At 37.1% G+C, this 20,274-nt stretch overlaps 1 protein-coding gene across 1 annotated transcript in view; it reads right to left on the minus strand.

The window, feature by feature from the left end:
* Positions 1-162: 162 nt before the first annotated feature.
* Rpf2 (ribosome production factor 2 homolog) overlaps positions 163-20,274 on the minus strand; it is a 30,992-nt gene continuing 10,880 nt past the window's right edge. The window contains exons 5-10 of the mRNA XM_027928147.2: positions 19,992-20,073; positions 18,704-18,780; positions 13,211-13,310; positions 6,838-6,940; positions 1,828-1,972; positions 163-880 (exon numbers count right to left, since the gene is read on the minus strand). Coding sequence (XP_027783948.1) covers positions 701-880; positions 1,828-1,972; positions 6,838-6,940; positions 13,211-13,310; positions 18,704-18,780; positions 19,992-20,073 — 687 coding nt within the window. The 3' untranslated portion in view covers positions 163-700. The remainder of the gene's footprint in view (positions 881-1,827; positions 1,973-6,837; positions 6,941-13,210; positions 13,311-18,703; positions 18,781-19,991; positions 20,074-20,274) is intronic.

Consider the following 20,274-nt stretch of genomic DNA (forward strand, 5'->3'; position numbering starts at 1 on the left):
CTGTACTACTGAGCCACACTCCCAGCCCCACAATCATGTCAAATAATTAATTACATAGTAATATGTCAATGATCAGGTAAAAGACATCTGTCTCAAGGATCTGTGTTTTAAAATCGCAAATGAATCTTAGCAGGTAGAATTTCAGACAAAATAACAAAAAAGTAAAAAATAAAAATCATGTTGTAGATATACATAGGAGATGGGGGTTGACATTCCAGGTAGTTCATATTGAGAATGTACATGTATATATACCTCCTTTTATTCACTTCTGCTTCCCATTGCTTTCTCCCTTTATCCAATACCCAACCTAGAAACTTAAATAACACCAATGGTTGTGGAGATCCCTTCTCCTTCATTCACCCAGTGAGAAGTTTTGAGAGGCAGGGGATATCACATCAGAGAGAAGACAGTACACCAGGATTTAACTGTATAAGTAACAGGCTTACTTTGTATTATTGTTCATAATAATATATAGTTATCATGTTATAAAAATATATGATAAAATCGTGTGTGTGTTTGTGTGTGTGTGCATGTGCACGCGTCCTGCTGAGGACTAAACATCCTGCAAGCTAGGCAAGTATTCTACCACGGAGCTGCATCCCCAGCCCTGTGATAAAATCTTGTAAGAAACTGAATGTACTGAAGCTTGGCAACTCTTTTTAAGAGATCAGAATAAAACTGCACTGGCTGTCTAAATTCACTAATGTTTTTTCATTCTCTTTGATTTTTTCTCCTGATCTTCTGTTATCCTTTCTGCAGGTCGTTTTTTCAACCCCTTCATTTTCCTAGTTTGTAGTTTGCTTAGGTCTTGCTTTTGCATATGAATCCTTCCGTAAGTTGTACCAAAAGTATCATGGGAGATATTTTTCTTCTTCTTTGGCTACAAAACAAAGAGAAAAACGTGTGAGTGTGTGCATCTTTTTTTTTTTTCCTTTTTAAATGGCATTTTACTTTAATGAATTGCTAAAAAAACAAGAGCTCAACAACTATCTTAGTAACAATTTTCATCAATGAGTGTCCCCTCAATGGTACATTATAGCATTATATACCTTTCTTTTCAAACATAACCATCCATACCTATCACTTGGGAATCCTGTTAAAATGCAGATTCTAATTCAGTAGGTTTAAGGTACAGCCCAATATTGTGTGTCTCTAATAATTCCCAGGAGAATTGTCAGACCACACTGTGAGAAAACACTAACTGCTGTCATACATCAAGAGAATCTCCATGTTGAGTTTAAGAAATTGTGACTATCATTTTTCCATCTCTAATATCATTCCAGAGGTAACATGTCTACTTTCTAAAACCACTTAAAAATCAAAACATATTTTATGCACATATGGTTTATACATCCTTGCTCTAAATCCCCAGTCTTCACAATGCCTTTAATGATTCTTTTTTGCTAAAAATGTCAGTCCTGGCTACCAGAAAGCTCTAAGCTAAACTTGATGCCTGTTTTTGTTTGTTGAACTGATAATTGAACCCAGGGGCGGGCTCTACTTTTGAGCTACATTCCCAAACCTTTTTATTTTATTTTTGAGACAAAGTCTAAGTTACCAAGCTGGCCTCAAATTTGCTATCCTCCTGACTCAGCCTTCCAAGGAGCTGGGATTATAGGTGTGTGCCATACCTTGATGCTTGGTTTCTGTAACTCTTTTTATTATTCTTTATGGTTATCTTTTTGGCTCTTTCTCCCTTTCCTGACTCTGTGACTCTAGCTTTATTTATTTATCTTTTTATGTATGTCCTTTAATACATTGCAAATCCTTTTGGAAAGAAGGGTGGAATATAAAAATAAATATGGCACCAAGTTATAGGTCACATACCTTGAGAGCTTTTGGCATTTTCATGGATAATTTATAAAGGTCATCTGACGCCAGGTGTGTCCTCCTCACAACCAGATCCAATGAAGGTCCCATCTCTTCCAATTCAATCCGTGGTGTTCTGCAACCAGATTTCTTCAACAGCAACCTTAATAAAATAGGAAAAAGAAATACTGCTTTGATTTTTATAAAACTCCTCCCCCCAAAATACTCCTGTTCAAGGGATTTATACTTACATATAGTGACATATTTAGAAAGGCCAAGTTTCTGGCTTTTTTGTTTTGTTTTGATACCAGAGATTGAACCTAAGGTCGCCAAACCACTGCACCATACCCCTAGCACTTTATTTATTTTTTAGGTGTAGATGGACACAACACAATGCCTTTATTTTTATGTGGTGCTGAGGATGGAACCCAGGTTCCGCCCGTGCTAGGCAAGAGTTCTACCGCTGAGCCACAATCCCCCCAATCCAGTACTTTTTTAATATTTTATTTTGAGATAGTCTTACTAAATTGCATGCACCACCACACCCAGCCAGGCCAAGCTCCTTAAACACTTTAGAAATTAGACCAAGTATATCCTTTAGTTTATTTCTAAAAGTCAGAAGTCAGAAATATACTTGGGAGACTGAGGCAGGACAATCACAAGTTCAATGGCAGCCTAGACAACTTAGCAAGACCCTATCTCATAAAATTAGAAAAAGGACTGGGGATGTAGTGTTTGCCTAGCAGGTGAGAGGCCCTGGATTTACCCAGTACCACAAAATATAAAACAAAGCTCAAAATATATATTTTTTTGTTGTGTGTGTGGGGATACTAAAGATTGAAGTCAGAGGTGCTTTATCACTGAGCTACATCCCTAGTCCTTCAGTCTTACTATTTTTTAAAAATCCTCTGACAGGGCCTAATTTTCTGAGCTGGGCCTAGAACTTACAATCCCCCTGCCTCAGCCTCCTGAGTCACTGGGATAGAGGTGTGTGCTACCATGCCTGGCACAAAACCCAAATTGAACCACTTCCTTCACCTTATCCCATCATACATACTGTACTATTTTTCTTAAGAGAAATGCTTCAGGGCTGGGGATACAGCTCAGTTGGTAGAGTATTTGCCTCACATACCAAGCCTTCATACTTTCAGCCAAATATCTACTGACCAGAACTTTATACCACATGGCTAATACTCATCTCATAATCCAATCTGTTTTTTTTTTTTGCTTTTCCTATATAAGCTCTAAATCAAAAGTAATAACATTAGTTCTGCAAGATGGTATGGTACAAAAATCAGGGACACAAAGACAAAACCCTGTTACTTCTCTTTCAGATGGGCTCAAGTTATAGACATGCTAATTGCAATCCCTATGTTTAAATATCTGCCCATTTCTTGAGAAGACTGATATTACTACTCTTGATCCTCCTGCATCAGCCTCCCAAGTCACTGGGATGACAGGTTACCACTTCCCATTTGGCCTATTTAACTCTATAAAACCTAATCAATGTCATGGCAAAGGCATATGTGGTATTTACTAAAGATTTTGTTTCATATTAATGATTTTGAACCTATAGTGAATAAAATTTTCCAAGGAATACAAATGATACACACAAATGAGTAATTAATTATCATAAGATGTACAGGAGGAACTGGGAGCGGTGGCGCATGCCTGTAATCCCAGCAACTTGGGAGGCTGAGGCAGGAGGATCAGGAATTCAAAGCCAGCCTCAGCAGATTAGTGAGGTACTTGGCAACTCAGCAAGACCGTTTCTAAGTTTTTATATAAAAAAGAGCTGGGGATGTGGCTCAGTGGTTAAGTGCCCTGGGTTCAATCCCCAGTACAAAAAAAAATGTACAGCAGGAGGTCATTAATACTATGATTATTCAACCAAAATGACATGTTGAAGGTTATATCAATTTCACATTCAAAGTTCCTTTCATTCAAGAAGCTAAAAATCATTTTATAAGCCTTATTAATTTTCACAAACAATGTCTGTGAATATTAGCTTACCTTTTACAAGCTGCTTATGGGCTAATATGCAGTAAGAGAGAGGGCAAGGACACAGTAGTACAGTTCATGAGAATGGCTGAGGTGCTGAGTTAAGTGAGAAAGACTTCTCTAGCATATTCCTACCTACATCTGTACCCTTTTCCCTCTTATAAAGGAAAATGATTGATTCCAGAATTTGCTGATATCATTCAGAAATACCTAAATGCTATTACTACACTTTTTAAAGGAAGAAATAAGGCCCTGAGAAATGACCTGGGGCCAGGTCACCAGGCTCAGAGATGACTCCCATACCTGGAAACATCCTTCTTCAATTTTCCACACCTCCCAAGCAGGGCCTATCCTTGCTAAGCTGTCATACATTTAGTGATTCTTTCCAGTAGTTCCCTCTTCATCACACTGCCCATTCTCTATTTCAAGCCAATGGCTAGCAGGTATTAGAGGTCAAATATGGAAAAACTGTGATTTAATTTCCTACTAGGGTCTCTGGTTTTATTTTACTTTTTTTTTTCCCCAGTGGTACTGGGGATTGAACCAGGGGCACTTTACAAATGAACCACATCTCCAGCCTTTTTATTTTCAGACAGGTCTTGCCAAGTTGCTAAGGCTCCTTTCTCAATCTTCTGAGTTGCTGCGATTACAGGTGTGTAACATGGAGCCTGATCCATAACACTTTTTATTTTTTGCACTGCTGGGGATTGAACTCAGGGCCTCACACATGCTAGACAAGCACTCCACCACTGAGCCATATCCTTAGCCTTATAATACATTTTGGTTTTTTAGAGAGAGAGAGAATTTTAATATTTATTTTTTAGTTTTCGGCGGACACAACATCTTTGTTTGTATGTGGTACTGAGGATCAAACCCAGGCCGCACGCATGCCAGGCAAGGGCGCTACCGCTTGAGCCACATCCCCAGCCCCCCTACAATACATTCTTGAAAGCCCCCATATCAAGTGAGGAAATGCAAACAACACACTTAAAAAAAAAAAAACTTCAATTTTAACTAGTTAAAAAATAATGGCAAAGCTCCATCAGGTACAGTGGCACATGCCTGTAATCCCAGCAACTCAGAAGGCTGAGGCAGGAGACTTGCGAGTTCAAAGCCAACCTCAGCAACTCAACAAGGCCCTATGCAACTTAGCAAGACCCTATCTTAAAATGAAAACTATAAAAGGTCAGGGATGTGGCTCAGTGGTTAAGTTCCCTGAGTTCAATCCCCAGTATACGACCCCCCCCAAAAAAAACAACTCTTAATTGTATCTTGCAATTAATAGATATTTTATTGTATTTTGCCTTATTATTTTTTTGTGTGTATGTAGTGGTAGGGATTGGGACAAGAGCTTCACGCATGTTAGGAAAGTGCTGTAACACTTGACTACATCCCCAGTCCCTATTATTTTACTTTCAATGAAAGGAAAGAGCATAAGTGGTACTATTAGTCATATGGTGGGAAAAACTAAGTAAGCACTTCTGACTCAGTTCAGTTGAGATCATGATGAAAATTATTAAACAAGAGGTGAATGTTTATTTTCATTTGGATATGTCATTAGACATAGTTAGTCAGCTAACTCTTGTTATGAATAAAAATGAAAATCACCTTAGCCAGAAGTGGCAGTAAATGCTTTTAAGTCTCAACACTTGGAAGACTGAGGTAAGAGGATCACTTGAGGCCAGGAGTCTGGGGCTAGCTGAGCTGTCACAGCAAGACTCTATCTCCCTGGGGCTGGGGCTGGGGCTGTAGCTCAGTGGCAGAGCGCTTGCCTAGCATGCTTCAGGCACTGGGTTCGATCCTCAATACCACATAAAAATAAACAAATAAAATAAAGGCATTCTGTCCATCTACAACTACCACTACCAAAAAACAAAAAAGACTCCATCTCCCAAAAAATTGGACCAAAACAAACCAAAACTCTCTGTTTGAAATTCTGGACATAAATGATTGTACAATAGTACTGATGAACAGAAGATACCGTCAACACTCAGCTGCTAGCTTACAGGCTGTATTACCAGGCCACTGCTCAAAATGTCCAGAAACAAAACTCATTGTACAAAGAAAGGCAGTTTGGAGAGTCAGCCCAATTTCTAGGAAAGTGAGGCTCTATCAGCCAGTGCCAATGTTTTATTTTTTACAAAGAAGAAAAAAGGCATGCTTACCTCAAAAGATAATTTCAGCACATCATTAAGCTCTTTAATAAAAACAGAATCTGCTTGTTAGGATTTACATTTATAGCTGGACTATAGTTTTTAAAAAGATTTAGGACTTAGGGCCTAACTCCTTCTGGATTATCCCTTGCATTCTCCCTTGAGTATGTATTCCTTGCTCTACCCCAAAAGCATCTCATCTTTTGAGACTGATAGCCACCCCATTCTCTCTTGAGTATGTATCTACTTTCCTATTTAACCTCTGTCTATGCCTTTGGGTGGGTGGGGGGGGGGTTACAATTTTGAAATTTGTTTTGGCTGGCCTGATTTGTGGCTATGTTTTCTAAATCCAGTTAAGAACAATAAAGAAGTTGAGCACCTTGGTGCACATACATAATCCCAGGGGCCCTGGAGGCAGAGGCCAGAGAATAGTAAATTCAAGGTCAGCCTCCTCAATTTAATTAGGCCCTAAGCAACTTAGTGAGACTCTATCTCAAAACAAAAAAATTAAAGAGCATGAGTAGCTCAGTAGTAAAGTACCACTGGGTTCACTTCCCAGTACCTATCAAACAAATAACACAAAACCCATAAACAGATAAAGCTAAAGAAGATCATTCCTGAGTTAGTGTTCCAGACTCAGACAGCGTGCAGTATTAGATGGACCAGGACCCTGGAAAACTAGAGTTTCAGAGGCAAAGATTAGCAGGATCTAATCTCATCCTGATGGAGTGTCAGCACGAAGCTGCTGCCATTACTATTCTGCAGACTCTCCAAACTCTTGAGCAGATGCCAATTTTGCTTGAGCCCTGTAAACCAGTCACACTAACATGCTAACCCTGAAAATTAAGAAAAACATGCTAAGAAACGTACTTACTTATAGCTTCGAAAGTAAATCTTCCCATTCAGTGCAGTGAAGTGCAGAACATATTCTAATCCAGCCAGGCGAATATTTGATACTGTGGGACCTCTGAAAAAGTCTAAAAGCACATGTTAAGTTATTTTTTAAAAATACATGCCAGGTATGGTAGCAAACACCCTGTAATCCCAGCAACTTGAGGCTGAGGCAGGAGGATCACATGTTCAAGGCCAGCCTCAGCAATTTAGTGAGACCTTAAGCAACATAGTGAGACCCTGACTCAAAATAAAAAATAAAAAGGGCTGGGGATGTTGCCCAGTGGTTAAGCATCCCTAGTTCAATCCCCAGTACCAAAAAAACTCAACACACTTTTAAAATCCAGTTTCAAAGAACTGCATTCTAAATGTCCCATTTTGCTCTAATACTTACTAAAAAGATAAGCAGCACAAAAATGATTCCTGAAAAATGTGTGAAAGTTTCTCCTCTCAATTATTTAATCTCATGTCTTTTCCACTGAAATATGTAATTTTTCAGTTTTGAATTTCTTCTTTTAAAGCCAATGTTTTTTATTGGAGTATCATATTTACCATGGATATTAACTTTTTAAAAAATGTTAGTCAAGCCAGGCACAATGGAGCAAGTCTGTAATCCCAGCAGCTCGGGAGGCTGGGACAGGAAGATGACAGGTTCAAAGCCAGCCTCAGCAACAGCGAGGTGCTAAGCAACTTGGTGTGAGACCCTTTCTCTAAATAAAATACAAAATAGGTCAGGGATGTGGCTCAGTGGTTGAGTGTCTCTGAATTCACTCTCCAGTACCAATGTTAGTAAAGGCATAAATTTTTAACCTACAAGACAAACAGCTGAAGATTCCAGGACCTGATCAAGGAAAGTACAGATGAGTCTAAAACAAAGAGGTAATAGATTAAAATGTGTCTCAACAGAATGCTGACAAAAAGCTGGCAGGGAATGAGAGTTCAAGAAGAAAGAAAGATATTATGAGGGTACAGATAGAGGTAAAACTGCAGTTAAAAAGAAATAAGGGAGTCAGCCAGGGATATAGCTCAGTTAGTAGAGTGCTCGCCTTGCATGCACAAGGCCCTGGGTTCAATCTCCAGCACCACAAAAAATAAAAGAAGTAAGGGGGCTGAAGATAAATGAGTTTTAGTCAGAGATGGAAAGCTTCAGTTTGATATTTTGCAATGGATTAATTCTAGGCAAAAATAAGACTTTAAGTGTGTCTGTGTCTATAAATAAATACAGTGGAAGCTGGGCAAGATGGTGCATGCCTGTAATCCCAGCGGCTGGGGAGGCTGAGGCAGGAGGATTGCAAGTTCAAAGCCAGCCTTAGCAACTTAATGAGGCCCTAAGCAAATCAGCAAGACCCTGTCTCTAAATAAAATACAAAAAAGGGCTTGGGATTTGGCTCAGTGGTTAAATGCCCCTTAGTTCAATTCCTGATACCAATAAATGAATGAATGAATAAATGAAGTGGAAAGGAAACAGTAGGCTGACCAGCATATTTACAGCAAAGCCATGGGATCTGTAGTCCAGGAATACAATCAGATCCTGAATCTGCCACTTACTTCTCTTCAAGCTGGGCAATCAAGCTAACTGGTCTCAATTTCCTTATCCATAACATGGGAGCAATATTACTGTTATGTACTGAATGCATCTATTCTCTCAATATTTATACTTTGAAGCTCTAGTCACCAAATAAATAAAATACTATTTTTATTTATTTATTTATTCTCTTTAGAGAAGAGGCCACTAAGGATATACTGAAGTTTAAAGGAGGTCAAAAAAGGTAGGACCCTAATCCAATACAATTTATGTTCCAGTAAGAAAAACCAAGCTGGGCACGGTGGCACACACCTGTAATCCCAGGAGCTCGGGAGGCTGAGACAGGAGCATTGCGAATCTGTCTCTAAAGAAAAAGAAAAAACACCAGAAAGCCTATTTGGAAGCAACTTTGATCTTGGACTTTTAAGCTTTTGGAACTATGTGGGTTAAGCCCACCAAGTCAATGATATCATGCTATGGCAACCTGAGAAGACTAATACAACTACCTCTGTGAGGCTGTAGAAAAGATTAGTAAATTACCTGACCAAACCTTTAGCAGTTATTTTCATTATTGCATGTTTTTGGTTTTTTGGATACTGGGAATTGAACCTAGGGGTGCTTTACCACTGACCCACATCCCTAGTCCTTTTCATTTTTTATGTTGAGACAGGGTTTTGTAAGTTTCTACGGCCTCACTAAATGCTGAGGATGGTCTCAAGCTTGAGATCCTCTTTCTTCAGCCTCTTGAGTTGCTGGGATTACAAACATGTGCTACTACACCCAGCTCACTGCACATTTTTCAAATGGATTAAAAATTTAGGAAATAAGGTTAAAATAAATTAAGACAATGTAGCTATGACCACTGTTATAAATAAAGGCATTAAGAAAAATTAATCTTGTTAGGTAGATAAATAACAGAGACCTTAAAGGAACATTTCATGAAATTAACCCATTTCTTGATTTACTATCAGTTTAATGTTCAATGAACAGTCACATAAAAACAGTAACAATAAAAATTAGGATAGACTAAATCTAAAAAGATTATTTACTGGTTGATAAATATTCTATCAAAGATGCAGTTCCAACCAGGCATGGTGGTACATGCCTTTAATCCCAGCCAGTTTGGGAGGCTGAGGCAGGAGGATCACAATTTCTTTTCTTTTTTTTAATATATATATTTTTTTAGTTGTAGTTGGATACAATATCTTTATTTTATTTATCTATGTGGTGCTGAGGATCGAACCCAGGGCCCCGCACATGCTAGGCGAGCTCTACTGCTAAGCCACAGTCCCAGCCCCAGCCCCAGCCCCAGCCCCAGCCCCAGCCCCAGGAGGATCACAATTTCAAAGCCAGTCTCAGCAACTTAGCAAGACCTTATTTTAAAATAAAAAATAATAATTTTTTAAAAGAGGGCTGGGATGTAGCTCAGTGGTTAAGCAACCCTAGATTCAATCTCTGGTACCAAAAAAAAAAAACAGTTCCAGAGCGGAAGATGTAACTTAGTGAAAAGCACATTCCTAGCATTCATGAGGTCCTAGATTTCCACCACCAGCATTACAATTAAAAAAAGAAAGAAAAAAAAAAAGCAATTTCCATTAGATTTATAAAACTTTTTTTTTTACAAAAAATTATATAATATTTAAGTAACCAAAAAGAAACTTCCTATAAGAAAGCCCTTCATTAATTTCCTTTCCTTTTTGATCTACCATACAGTCATGTGCTACATAGGGAGATTTCAATGACAGACCACATATATGACAACGGTTCGATAAGAATACATCACTTAAGTGAGCCGTGGTGACATAGACCTGTAATCCTAGAGACTCAGAAGGCTAAGGTAGTAGGAGTGCAGGTTCCAGGCCAGCCTAGGCAACTTAGCAAGGTCTCACATATAGTGAGACTCCGTCTCAAAATAAAAAATAAAACAGGCTGGGGATATGGCTCAGTGGTTAAACACCCCGGAGTTTAATCTCCGGTATGCCCCCTCAACCTTAGGAAAAAAAAAAAAAAAGAATATATCACCTAGTGATGACATAGCCATTTAGTTTGGGTAGATACACTTTGATGCTTATACATTGATGAAATCACCTAACACATTTTTAAGGCCACATGCACATTGTTTTTTTTTTTTAAGAATTTTTAATATTTATTTTTTAGTTTTCGGCGGACACTGCATCTTTGTTTGTATGTGGTGCTGAGGATCGAACCCAGGCCGCACGCATGCCAGGAGAGCGCGCTACTGCTTGAGCCACATCCCCAGCCCCACATGCACATTGTTAAATGACACATCATTATATTTCATTTGAACACATAACATAACTAAAGGACAGTTATTTTACTTCATATCTACACCGAAAACCCACTTCCCTTTGTGTCCTACAATTTTATTCCATTCCTCTTCTAACTGTCCCCAGATTCCATCAGGTTTTCACTCGCTTCGCTCATTATTACATTATGTGGTCATTAATGCCATCTAGTGGAAACACAAAATAATGAGAAGTTTAGGGCTTAAAAAAGCCATTAAAATAAAGGCAAGCAAAAGCCCTCTCTCTGCTATAACAAATCATAAGTACCTACCTCACCTAACATAATCATATGGGGACATGGTGGGAAAAGGTAGGAAATCTGAGCCAATAGAGTATAAGTAATAGAAATATTGCCTGAAAATCTGGCTGAAATATTGGCTAAAAAAATAATCTTGCTGGGCACAGGGCACATGCTTGTAATCCTAGCAACTCAGGAGGCTGAGGCAGGAGGATCACAAATTTGGGGCTAGCCTCAACAATTTTACAAGACCTTAAAGTGAGACCCTGTCTCAAAATAAAAATTAAAAAGGACTGGATATGTAACTCAGTAGTAAATAGTAGTAGTAGCTTAATCCTTAGTACCAAATAAACAAAAACTCTTGATATTTTGGGCTTTAATATTAAAAGTAGAAAATATTAATCACTGTCACTCATGTATGAATTTACTTCATGGACAATATAGGTAAGAACCTAAAAAAAAGATTCTGCCAAGAGAAAATGGACAACAGAGGCAGAAAAGCTCAGGTATTGAGTTTCAATTCTGCTTCACCTATTTAATACCCCTTATTTAATCTCCATGAACTTCTGTCTCCCATTTCTGAAATGAATGTCACCAAATTCCAGAAATTTTGTAAAGATTAAAACAGATAATACTAATGCTCAGCCAGGTGTATAGCTCTGTGGTAAAGTACTTGCCTAGCATTCAGGAGGCTCTGGGTTCAATCCCACCCGATCCCCAAAACCAAAAACAACATACCCCCAGACTTATTAAGAGAAATGAGAACTCTGGAAATTATAATCAACAATAACACTGTTAATAGTACCAACAATAAAAAATAAAAGCAATGTGTCTCAACGTATCTACCTCAAACTTTTTTGATATTTTGGTGGGCTCAGATTTGTAAAGTCTAAGAATATAATCTAATACATAAGCCACCAACTTTCCAGCAATAATCTAGGGCAAAGTATATAAAAAGTTTTTAAAGGGCAATTTAGGATAACAAGCCTAAATTTATAAAAGGGATGCAAAAAAACCACAAATGAAATACAGTATAAATTACTGAAAATTGAGAAAATATTGCTGCACATCAATAAGGAACCTTGAGGCTGTCAAAGCAGAGGTGAAAAGGGAACATAAAAGAGTGCTGCAGAGTTCACCAAAAAGTTAACCAGACTCTTTAAATTAGTGCAAATCTCTTGGACAAATTATTTTCCAGAGTTATAATCAAACAAACAACAATTAAAAAAAAAGAACTGGCAACTGTGATTAGTAACGTTTTAAAAATCACAGAGGGCTAAGAATATAGCTCAGTTGGTAGAGTGCTTGTCTAACATGTGAAAGGCCCTAGGTTCAATCCCTAACATCACAAATATTATTAAAAAAAAAACAAAAAACAAGTAGCTACGCATGGTGGTGCACGCTTAGAAACCCAGCTACTCCAGAGGTTGAGGCAGGATGGTCCTAAATTCAAAGTTAGCTTGGGCAATTTAACAAGACCTTGTCTTAAAATGAAAAGGACTGAGGATATATCGTTCAGTAGTAGATCAACTGCCTACTATGAATGAGATCCTTGGTTTTATGCCTAGGACTCAAAAACAAAAGACCTTGAAAAACAGTAAAGCCAAATTATCACAAAAGGAGAAATGTGAATTAAAAAATGGTTAATTGGCCACTTGTGGGCAACAGGGTGGTGGTGGACTAAGTTGTCTGTAAAATGAGCCTGTAAGTTTCTTGTGAAAATCAAGCAATCAATGTAAAGTACATAATAATGGTTTGGCACTGAGGGTTTCCTGAAACAAAACCTGATATGAAACTTCAAAGAATTTTAGAAATTGAATAAATAAAAATGACCTCAGAAAACATACCACTTTTTCAAAGAAAAAGAAAGAAGAAAATTGAAGATCAATAAGGTAAGTTATACTGGGGTTACATTATGAAAGTCCTTACATATCAAACTAACAGGTCTTAAACGAATGCAAAGTGAAATCTGAGCTTAACAATTTAAGTTTAAACTAATGACATTAGTAATAACAGGAGATAGGTGTGAGCATTTTGTAAAGTATAAAACACTTTATATAAATAGGATGATATTTTAATTACAATATCAAAAAATAATAATAATCCATAAAATGTAACATTCCCTTTAACTCTATTTGAGATAATTAAGTACTTTCCTGCTATTGGTGGAAGAAAAATAAAAATAAGAAAAGGAAAAAATTGTACGCCCAGAGCAAAGTGCCATCAAGGACAGTCTTAAATTGCCTACCTCAGTTACCCTACAAATAAAATGTATTAAAATATTTACCAATGAGAAGACTTTTTAGTCTTCTATAGTCTTCAGTTGTATCAAAAGCATCACCAGCAAATATTAACATGGGTTTTGTTCCCTCAGGACATTTACTATTCTGTGAAATGGAAAAAAAAAAAAAAAAGAATAATTATATAACTGTCAAAGTCTACACTGTTTATATGCTGATTTTAAGGCGGTCAATACAGTAATTTGTTTTCAGATTACATTAACAATTCTAAAACTATGTCTGAAAATACTTATTTTGTACTAAAAAAAAAAAAGAACACACAGGTGGGATTTTTAGGCTTACAGATTTTTAGACTGAAAAATAATTGATCCAGGTACAGTGGCATGCCTTTAGTCCCAGCTACTCAGGAGGCTGACCAATGCAGGGAGGATCCCTTGAGCCCAGGATTTCCAAGACCAGCCTAAGTAACACAGCAAGACCACATCTCAAAATAGAAATAATAAAAAATAAAAAATAAAATTCTTTATTCTACTTTATTCATTATCACATAAGAGATCAAAGAATGATGTAAACTACTTTTTTAACATTAGTTTATATAAAGAATAAAATTAAAAGCTACACTTGAGAAAGACAAAACCCAACCAACCAAAAAAACTAAAAATTTGCCTCTTATAACCAGCATTTCAGAATCAAAATAAATTTAATTGCAATTTCTTTGAATTATTTGTACCACTGTGCCTTTCCTATTGCATCATATTAAAAGTGTTTTTAGGAGCAAGGTATGGTGATGCATACCTACAATCCCAGTTACTGGGGAGGCTAAGGCAGAAGGATTTTAAGTTCAAGGCCAGCCTGGGCAACTAAGTAAGATCTGGTCTCAAAATATAAAATAAAAGGGCTGGGGATATGGCTCAGTGGTTAAGAACTCTTGCATAACACAAGTGAAGTTCTGGGCTCAATACATATAAGGTTAAAAAAAAAAATCACTATATTTAAAATTTAAACCACTAACCAAACATTCACATGGGAAACAATATTATTCTACACAAGCTATAGAAAATATGGGCCAATTCTCACTTCATATGCTTGAAGCACTTGCTATAAAAAAGTATTTTGTCAGGGCTAGTGTTGCAACTCAGTGGTAGAGTACTTGCCTCACATATGTGAGGGCACTGGGTTCGATTCTCAGCACCACATATAAATAAATTAATAAAATAAAGGTCCATTGACATCTAAAAAAAATATATTAAAAAAAAAAGAATTTGTCTTAACTCCAGATTTTCTATATTAAAAAGAATGAGTGATAACAAGAGGATTTAGAAGCTACCAAGAAAAAAAAAAATCTTTAAGTATTAACTGTTGAAGGTTGTTGGTCTGAGTTTCCCATTAATTCTAATACCTCCACTCTGACAGTAATCAGAGATTATCCAAACACAGCAGAAAAACAAACATGACAAAAAACAAACATTTTTTGCCCTAGGACTAGAGGTCACTTGTTGTTTCCCTGCTCACCATGACCACGCTTGTTGACATTCTCTGCTTCCAAACCCCGAAAATCAACTATCTGTATTTAGAGGATGAAGTTATGCTGAAGGTCTGCCTAATTGAAAGCTTGAATGGACCTTCCAGCCGCAATAACTCTTATGTATGTGCTCCGTTTGTACCTGACTCCAGGACTATGGGGAATATTTAGATATATAGTAGGTATGACAAGGTGGAGCCCCACAGTTCTGGCTTCACCACAATGCATAGTAATTAAAAAATACTTTTTTATTTTTTTGGTACCAGGGATTGAACTCAGGGACACTTGGCCACTGAGCCACATCCCCAGCCCCATTTTTGTATATTATTTAGAGATAGGGTTTCACTGCGTTGCTTAGTACCTCGTTTTTGCCAAGACTGGATTTGAACTCCTGCCTCAGACTCCCGAGTCACTGGGATTACAGGCATGCACCACCACACCTGGCTAAAATTACATTTTAATCATGACCCAGTATACACATCATAAAAAGAAAACAAATGTTATATGAAATAATATTTAACATGTAAAGAACTCTATTCCATTAAAAACAAATTGAATTCTGAAAGGAACTAAAAATTCAAAATCCTAAAAATATTATAAATAAAGTATACTAAAAATACTATAATTATATGGAGCCCCTGAGCCACCCTTTTCAGTTGTTTTTTTTTGGGGGGGGGGATACTGGGAATTGATTGAACCGAGGGGCACTTAACCACTGAGTAACTTCCCCGACCTTTTTATTTTTTGAGAAAGGGTCTCCTGAGCCAGACTTCAAACTTGAGATCCTCCTTCTGTAGCCTCTTGAGTAGCTGGGATTATAGTGAGATTATAGGTGTATACCACTAGGCCCAGATTGAGTTTTTTAAATAGAGAAAAAACAGGTAAATAATTCTTATGTATTACACAACATTCCAAAAATTTCTCAAATAAAATTTCTCAGGCAGTTGCAATATGGCTACCTTATCTAAAATAAAATCAACTTGTCGCAAAATTTAATCTGTTTATTAAGGCTTACTTGGTCATCTTAGAAAACAGGATCCTAGAATACTTGCTGAATTCCTGGTAAAGTCTAATCACCTGTTAATTTATTTTTATTGTGCCTGTATAAAAATTCATTAATAGAGAGAAGAGGCTTGGTAAACACAATAGGCATAAAAAAGAAATACCAGTGAAATGTCTTAAAAATGAGATGGTAAAAAAGGAAATTAATTGAAGGAAACGTATAAAAAAATATACAACTTTAAAACAAACTAAAAATACATGCTTGTAACCCAAGATTAGGGTGAAAAGAGAAGAACTATATAATAAATCTCAGTGTATGCCGGAATTGTTGGTGTAGGCACATTTCTTATCAATTAATGAAATCTGTAGTTTTTGTATGAACACACACACAAACTCACTTATTCCACAAATGAAAAGGTTTTTTTGTTGTTTTGTTTTGTTTTTTGTATGTGTGTGTGTGGTACTGGATTTGAACTCAGGGCCTCATGCATGCTAGAATCACATGTCACATCACTGCATTCAAAGAAAGGGTCTAACTAACTTGCCCAGGCTGGCCTCAAATTTTCAATCCTCCAGCCTCTGCCTCTTCCCAGTAGCTGGGATTACAGATATGCACCACATCAGACTTGTGTTCCAGTTTAGAAGCAGCACAGTGAATGGAGGATTTCATTGCTTTGGAAACAGAAAGAATAGAGGGATTGATAACCACTCATCCATCAGTCAATGCTCACACCCACCAATCTAGTAAGCAAGTAAGAAGTAATTGTAAAGGTAAAAATGGGGATATGCTGCTCATCTCCAGGGATTTGTGCATAGCCCCAAAGAAACTAATAATATGATGGCTTCCACAATAATATGTTCACTGATGAACATTTTCACAGACATTATCTCATTTGATGTTCCTACACTTATTTCATACGTGGTTGCAATTGAGGGTCAAGAAGTCATTAATTTGCACTGGGGATGTGGCTCAAGCGGTAGCGTGCTCGCCTGGCATGCGTGCGGCCCGGGGTTCGATCCTCAGCACCACACACAAACAAAGATGTTGTGTCCGTCGAAAATTAAAAAATAAATATTAAAATTCTCTCTCTCAGGCTGGGGATGTGGCTCAAGCAGTAGCGTGCTCGCCTGGCATGCCTGAGGCCCAGGTTCGATCCTCAGCACCACATACAAACAAAGATGTTGTGTCCGCCAATAACTAAAAAAAATAAATATTAAAAATTCTCTCTCCCTCTCTCTCTCAATAAAAAAAAAATTATCTCTCTCTTTAAAAAAAAAAGTCATTAATTTGTCACATGACAAATTTCATTGTAATCGAAAGAAAGGCCTCAAAATCTTGGGTTCTGCCTCTAAATCCAATTTCAGGCCACTGTTCTCTTATACTTGAAGAAGCTAGAATGACTGACCAAATGGTGATGTCATAAGACCTTCTTTCCAATCTGCAGGATCAGGGGATATTTAATTTAGGAATTCTTTTAAACTAAATGGTGCGTTCCCTCTTTAAAGAAGGGCTGACAGAAGGTATCGAGATATATATATATATATATATATATATATATATATATATATTTATACACACACTATAATTCTTTCAACTATAGCATAAATCTCAAAAAACTATTAACTAAGAATAGTTACATAACTTTCCACTACAAATGACAATAGCCTTTCTCTCAAAGATCTTGAGAACCAGGCGTGCTCTCAAAAAAAGGGCTGGAAGGAAAATGGATAGAACTAGAAACCATCACATTAAGTGAAATAAGTCAAATAAAAGAAGATTAAGGATCGTATGTTTTCTCTCATATGCAGAAGCTAGAGAGGAAAAAGAAAAATAAAGTTGGGGGTGGTTCTTCTAAAAATTAAAGTCAAGCTGGGCAAAGTGGCACATGCCTATAATCCTCAGTGGCTCAGGAGGCTGAGGCGGGAGCATGGAGAGAGTTCTAAGCCAGCCTCAGCAAAAGTGAGGTGCTAAGCAACTCAGTGAGACTCTGTCTCTAAATAAAATACCAAATATTTGGGATGCAGCTAAGTGGTTAAGTGTCCCTGAGTTCAATCCCAGGTGCCACCACCCACCAAAAAAAAAAAAAAAAAAAACAGAGAGAGATCAGTACAGGAAAAGGACCAAGAGGTGGAAGGTCGGGAGGGAGAGGGGAAGTGTTGGGGAATGACACTGGTCTAATCATATTGTGTGCACGTATGAATATTTAACAACAAATGCCATCAATATATACAACTATAATGGACCAATAAAAGGGGGTGGGGCCTGGGATATAATCAGTGATAAAGAGCCTCTGGGTTAAATCCCACTACCAAAAGAAAGAAAACTTCTTGAGAACTAATCTTGGTTCAATTTATTATATGTATGACTCCAGATCACCAATGAAACCCCTCTGGGTCTCAACTGTAAAATCTATATATAATAGGGAAAATTATTTTGGCCATGCACAGGACAGCTATGAGTTTTAAGGGAAATAATACATTTGATGGGATAAAATCAGAAGCAGAGTTCTGAGAAAGTAAGAGCCCAATTTGTATCCAGGAGCTGAGATGGAACATTCTTCCTAATTGCTTTCTATTTCATAATCCCATTCAAACAAAGGAGATACAAAGATTCCAAGTCCTAAAGGGGAAATTAAGCTAGAAATTTGATGGCCAAAATACTACATAATCAGCCAGAGTTTCCTGCATTTAGAATACGCCTCTATTTCTGAGGTTCTATAAAATAGGTGTCATAATCATTCAGAGGGAGAGGACAGCATTTAAACCACGGGCCTAGACAAGAATTAGTAACCACAATATGAAGTCTATCTGCCACAAGACCCACATGTGTTATATGCTCTAAATTATATTTCTTACTTTTAAAGTAAAGGTAAAATAAAGTAGTATTTGTTGTGCATGCCAGAATAAAAACATGAAATTCTCTACAAAATTCTAAATTAGTACTCTTCACCTATGGTCACTATTGGCCAAGAGCAACATTACAAAATGCTTTTTATTTTTATAATAAGTATCTTACCTTAATATCTTTGAGCGACACAAACTTCTCAATACCTAATTCAATCATATCCAGCACATGGTAGTCATACATGCGACCTAGAAGAAAATACATTTTAAGCATTGTTTTTCGAAACAGCAACCTAAATCTAATTGTGATTAAATTCTGAGATGGAAAATATACAAATATATGTTTCATATTATAAAAATATCTTCAACTTGAAATAGGGTAATCCCCACCACCAATGGGGTCCCCAATTCCAATGGACCTATATTGTGTGACAGCTCAGAAATGCCCAATGCAAGTAGAAGGTAATGGTGTTGCATTTATAACTGAGTAAGTGGAGATGCTGAGAAACCTAAGAAGCCATACTTCCTATTTAAACCCAAAACTTATTTCCCGGGGAGGCAGAAGCAATGGCATTCTGAGAAGAATTAATAAATAAGAAACTCTTTCATATTCTTCCTCATTTATATAACTCCCATGTACTGGCAGCATAATATTTATATACCCAGGCTAAGGATTACAACATAGTGGTAGAGCACTTGCATATACAACACCTTGGCTCAATTCTAGCACCACAAAAATATATATATGTATTGTGTGTACACAAAAATATATATGACCCGTTCTTTACCTAAAGACTGTTTACTTCTTTTCTTCTACTGTGCTGGGGATAGAACCCAGGGCCTCACACATGTTAAGCAAGTGCTCTACCATTGAGTGATGACATTAAATAATTGTATTTAATGTCTTAAGGTAAAAAACAAAACAAAAAATTACTTCAGAGCCTAATGGTTACTCCTAAATTCCGAACACAGCTTATCTGAATCACAGAGCTGACTCTATAAATAAAAACATTAAGAGGCTGAGCGCAGAATTACAGGTGCATGCCTGTAATTCCAGCAGCTCAGGAGGCTGAGACAGGAGAATCATGAGTTCCAAGCCAGCCTCAGCAACAGCAAGGTGCTAAACAACTCAGTGAGACCCTGACTCTAAATAAAATACAAAACAGGACTAGGGATGTGGCTCAGTGGTCGAGTGCCCCTGGGTTTAATCCCCAGTACCACCTCCCTAAAAAAAAAAAAATTAAAAATAAACTAGGGTTTGATGGTGCAAGCCTGTAATCCTAGCCATTCAAGAGTTAATTCCTGGTTAGCCTGAACATCTTAGTAAACTCTTGTCTCAAAATAAAAAATAACAAGGCTTTTGAGGTGTACTTCAGTGGTAAAGCACCCCTGGATTCAATCCCTGGTTCCACACACAAAAAAAAATTAATTAAAAAAAAAAAAAAGTAAATCATACTTACCTATTACTAGGTTATTTGGCCGCTTCTTGTTATGGGAGCCAAACATAAATAAAGAACAATCTGACTTCTTTGAAAAGAATTCCTATAAAAGCAAATAAAAAATAAGAACCTTGAGAATCTTACCTCTGAACTTAAAGTATATCACTTCTTTTCAGTGGGAGTTAATAAAGACTTTATGAACTAAACAAAAATATGCACAGGAAAAATATTCATTTATGGCCAGGGTCAGTAGTGCACACCTTTAATACCAGCAAGCTCAGGAGGCTGACTTCAAAGCCAGCCT

The sequence above is a fragment of the Marmota flaviventris genome, chromosome 6 (assembly GCF_047511675.1).
Source record: "Marmota flaviventris isolate mMarFla1 chromosome 6, mMarFla1.hap1, whole genome shotgun sequence".
NCBI classification, from domain to species: Eukaryota; Metazoa; Chordata; class Mammalia; order Rodentia; family Sciuridae; genus Marmota; species Marmota flaviventris.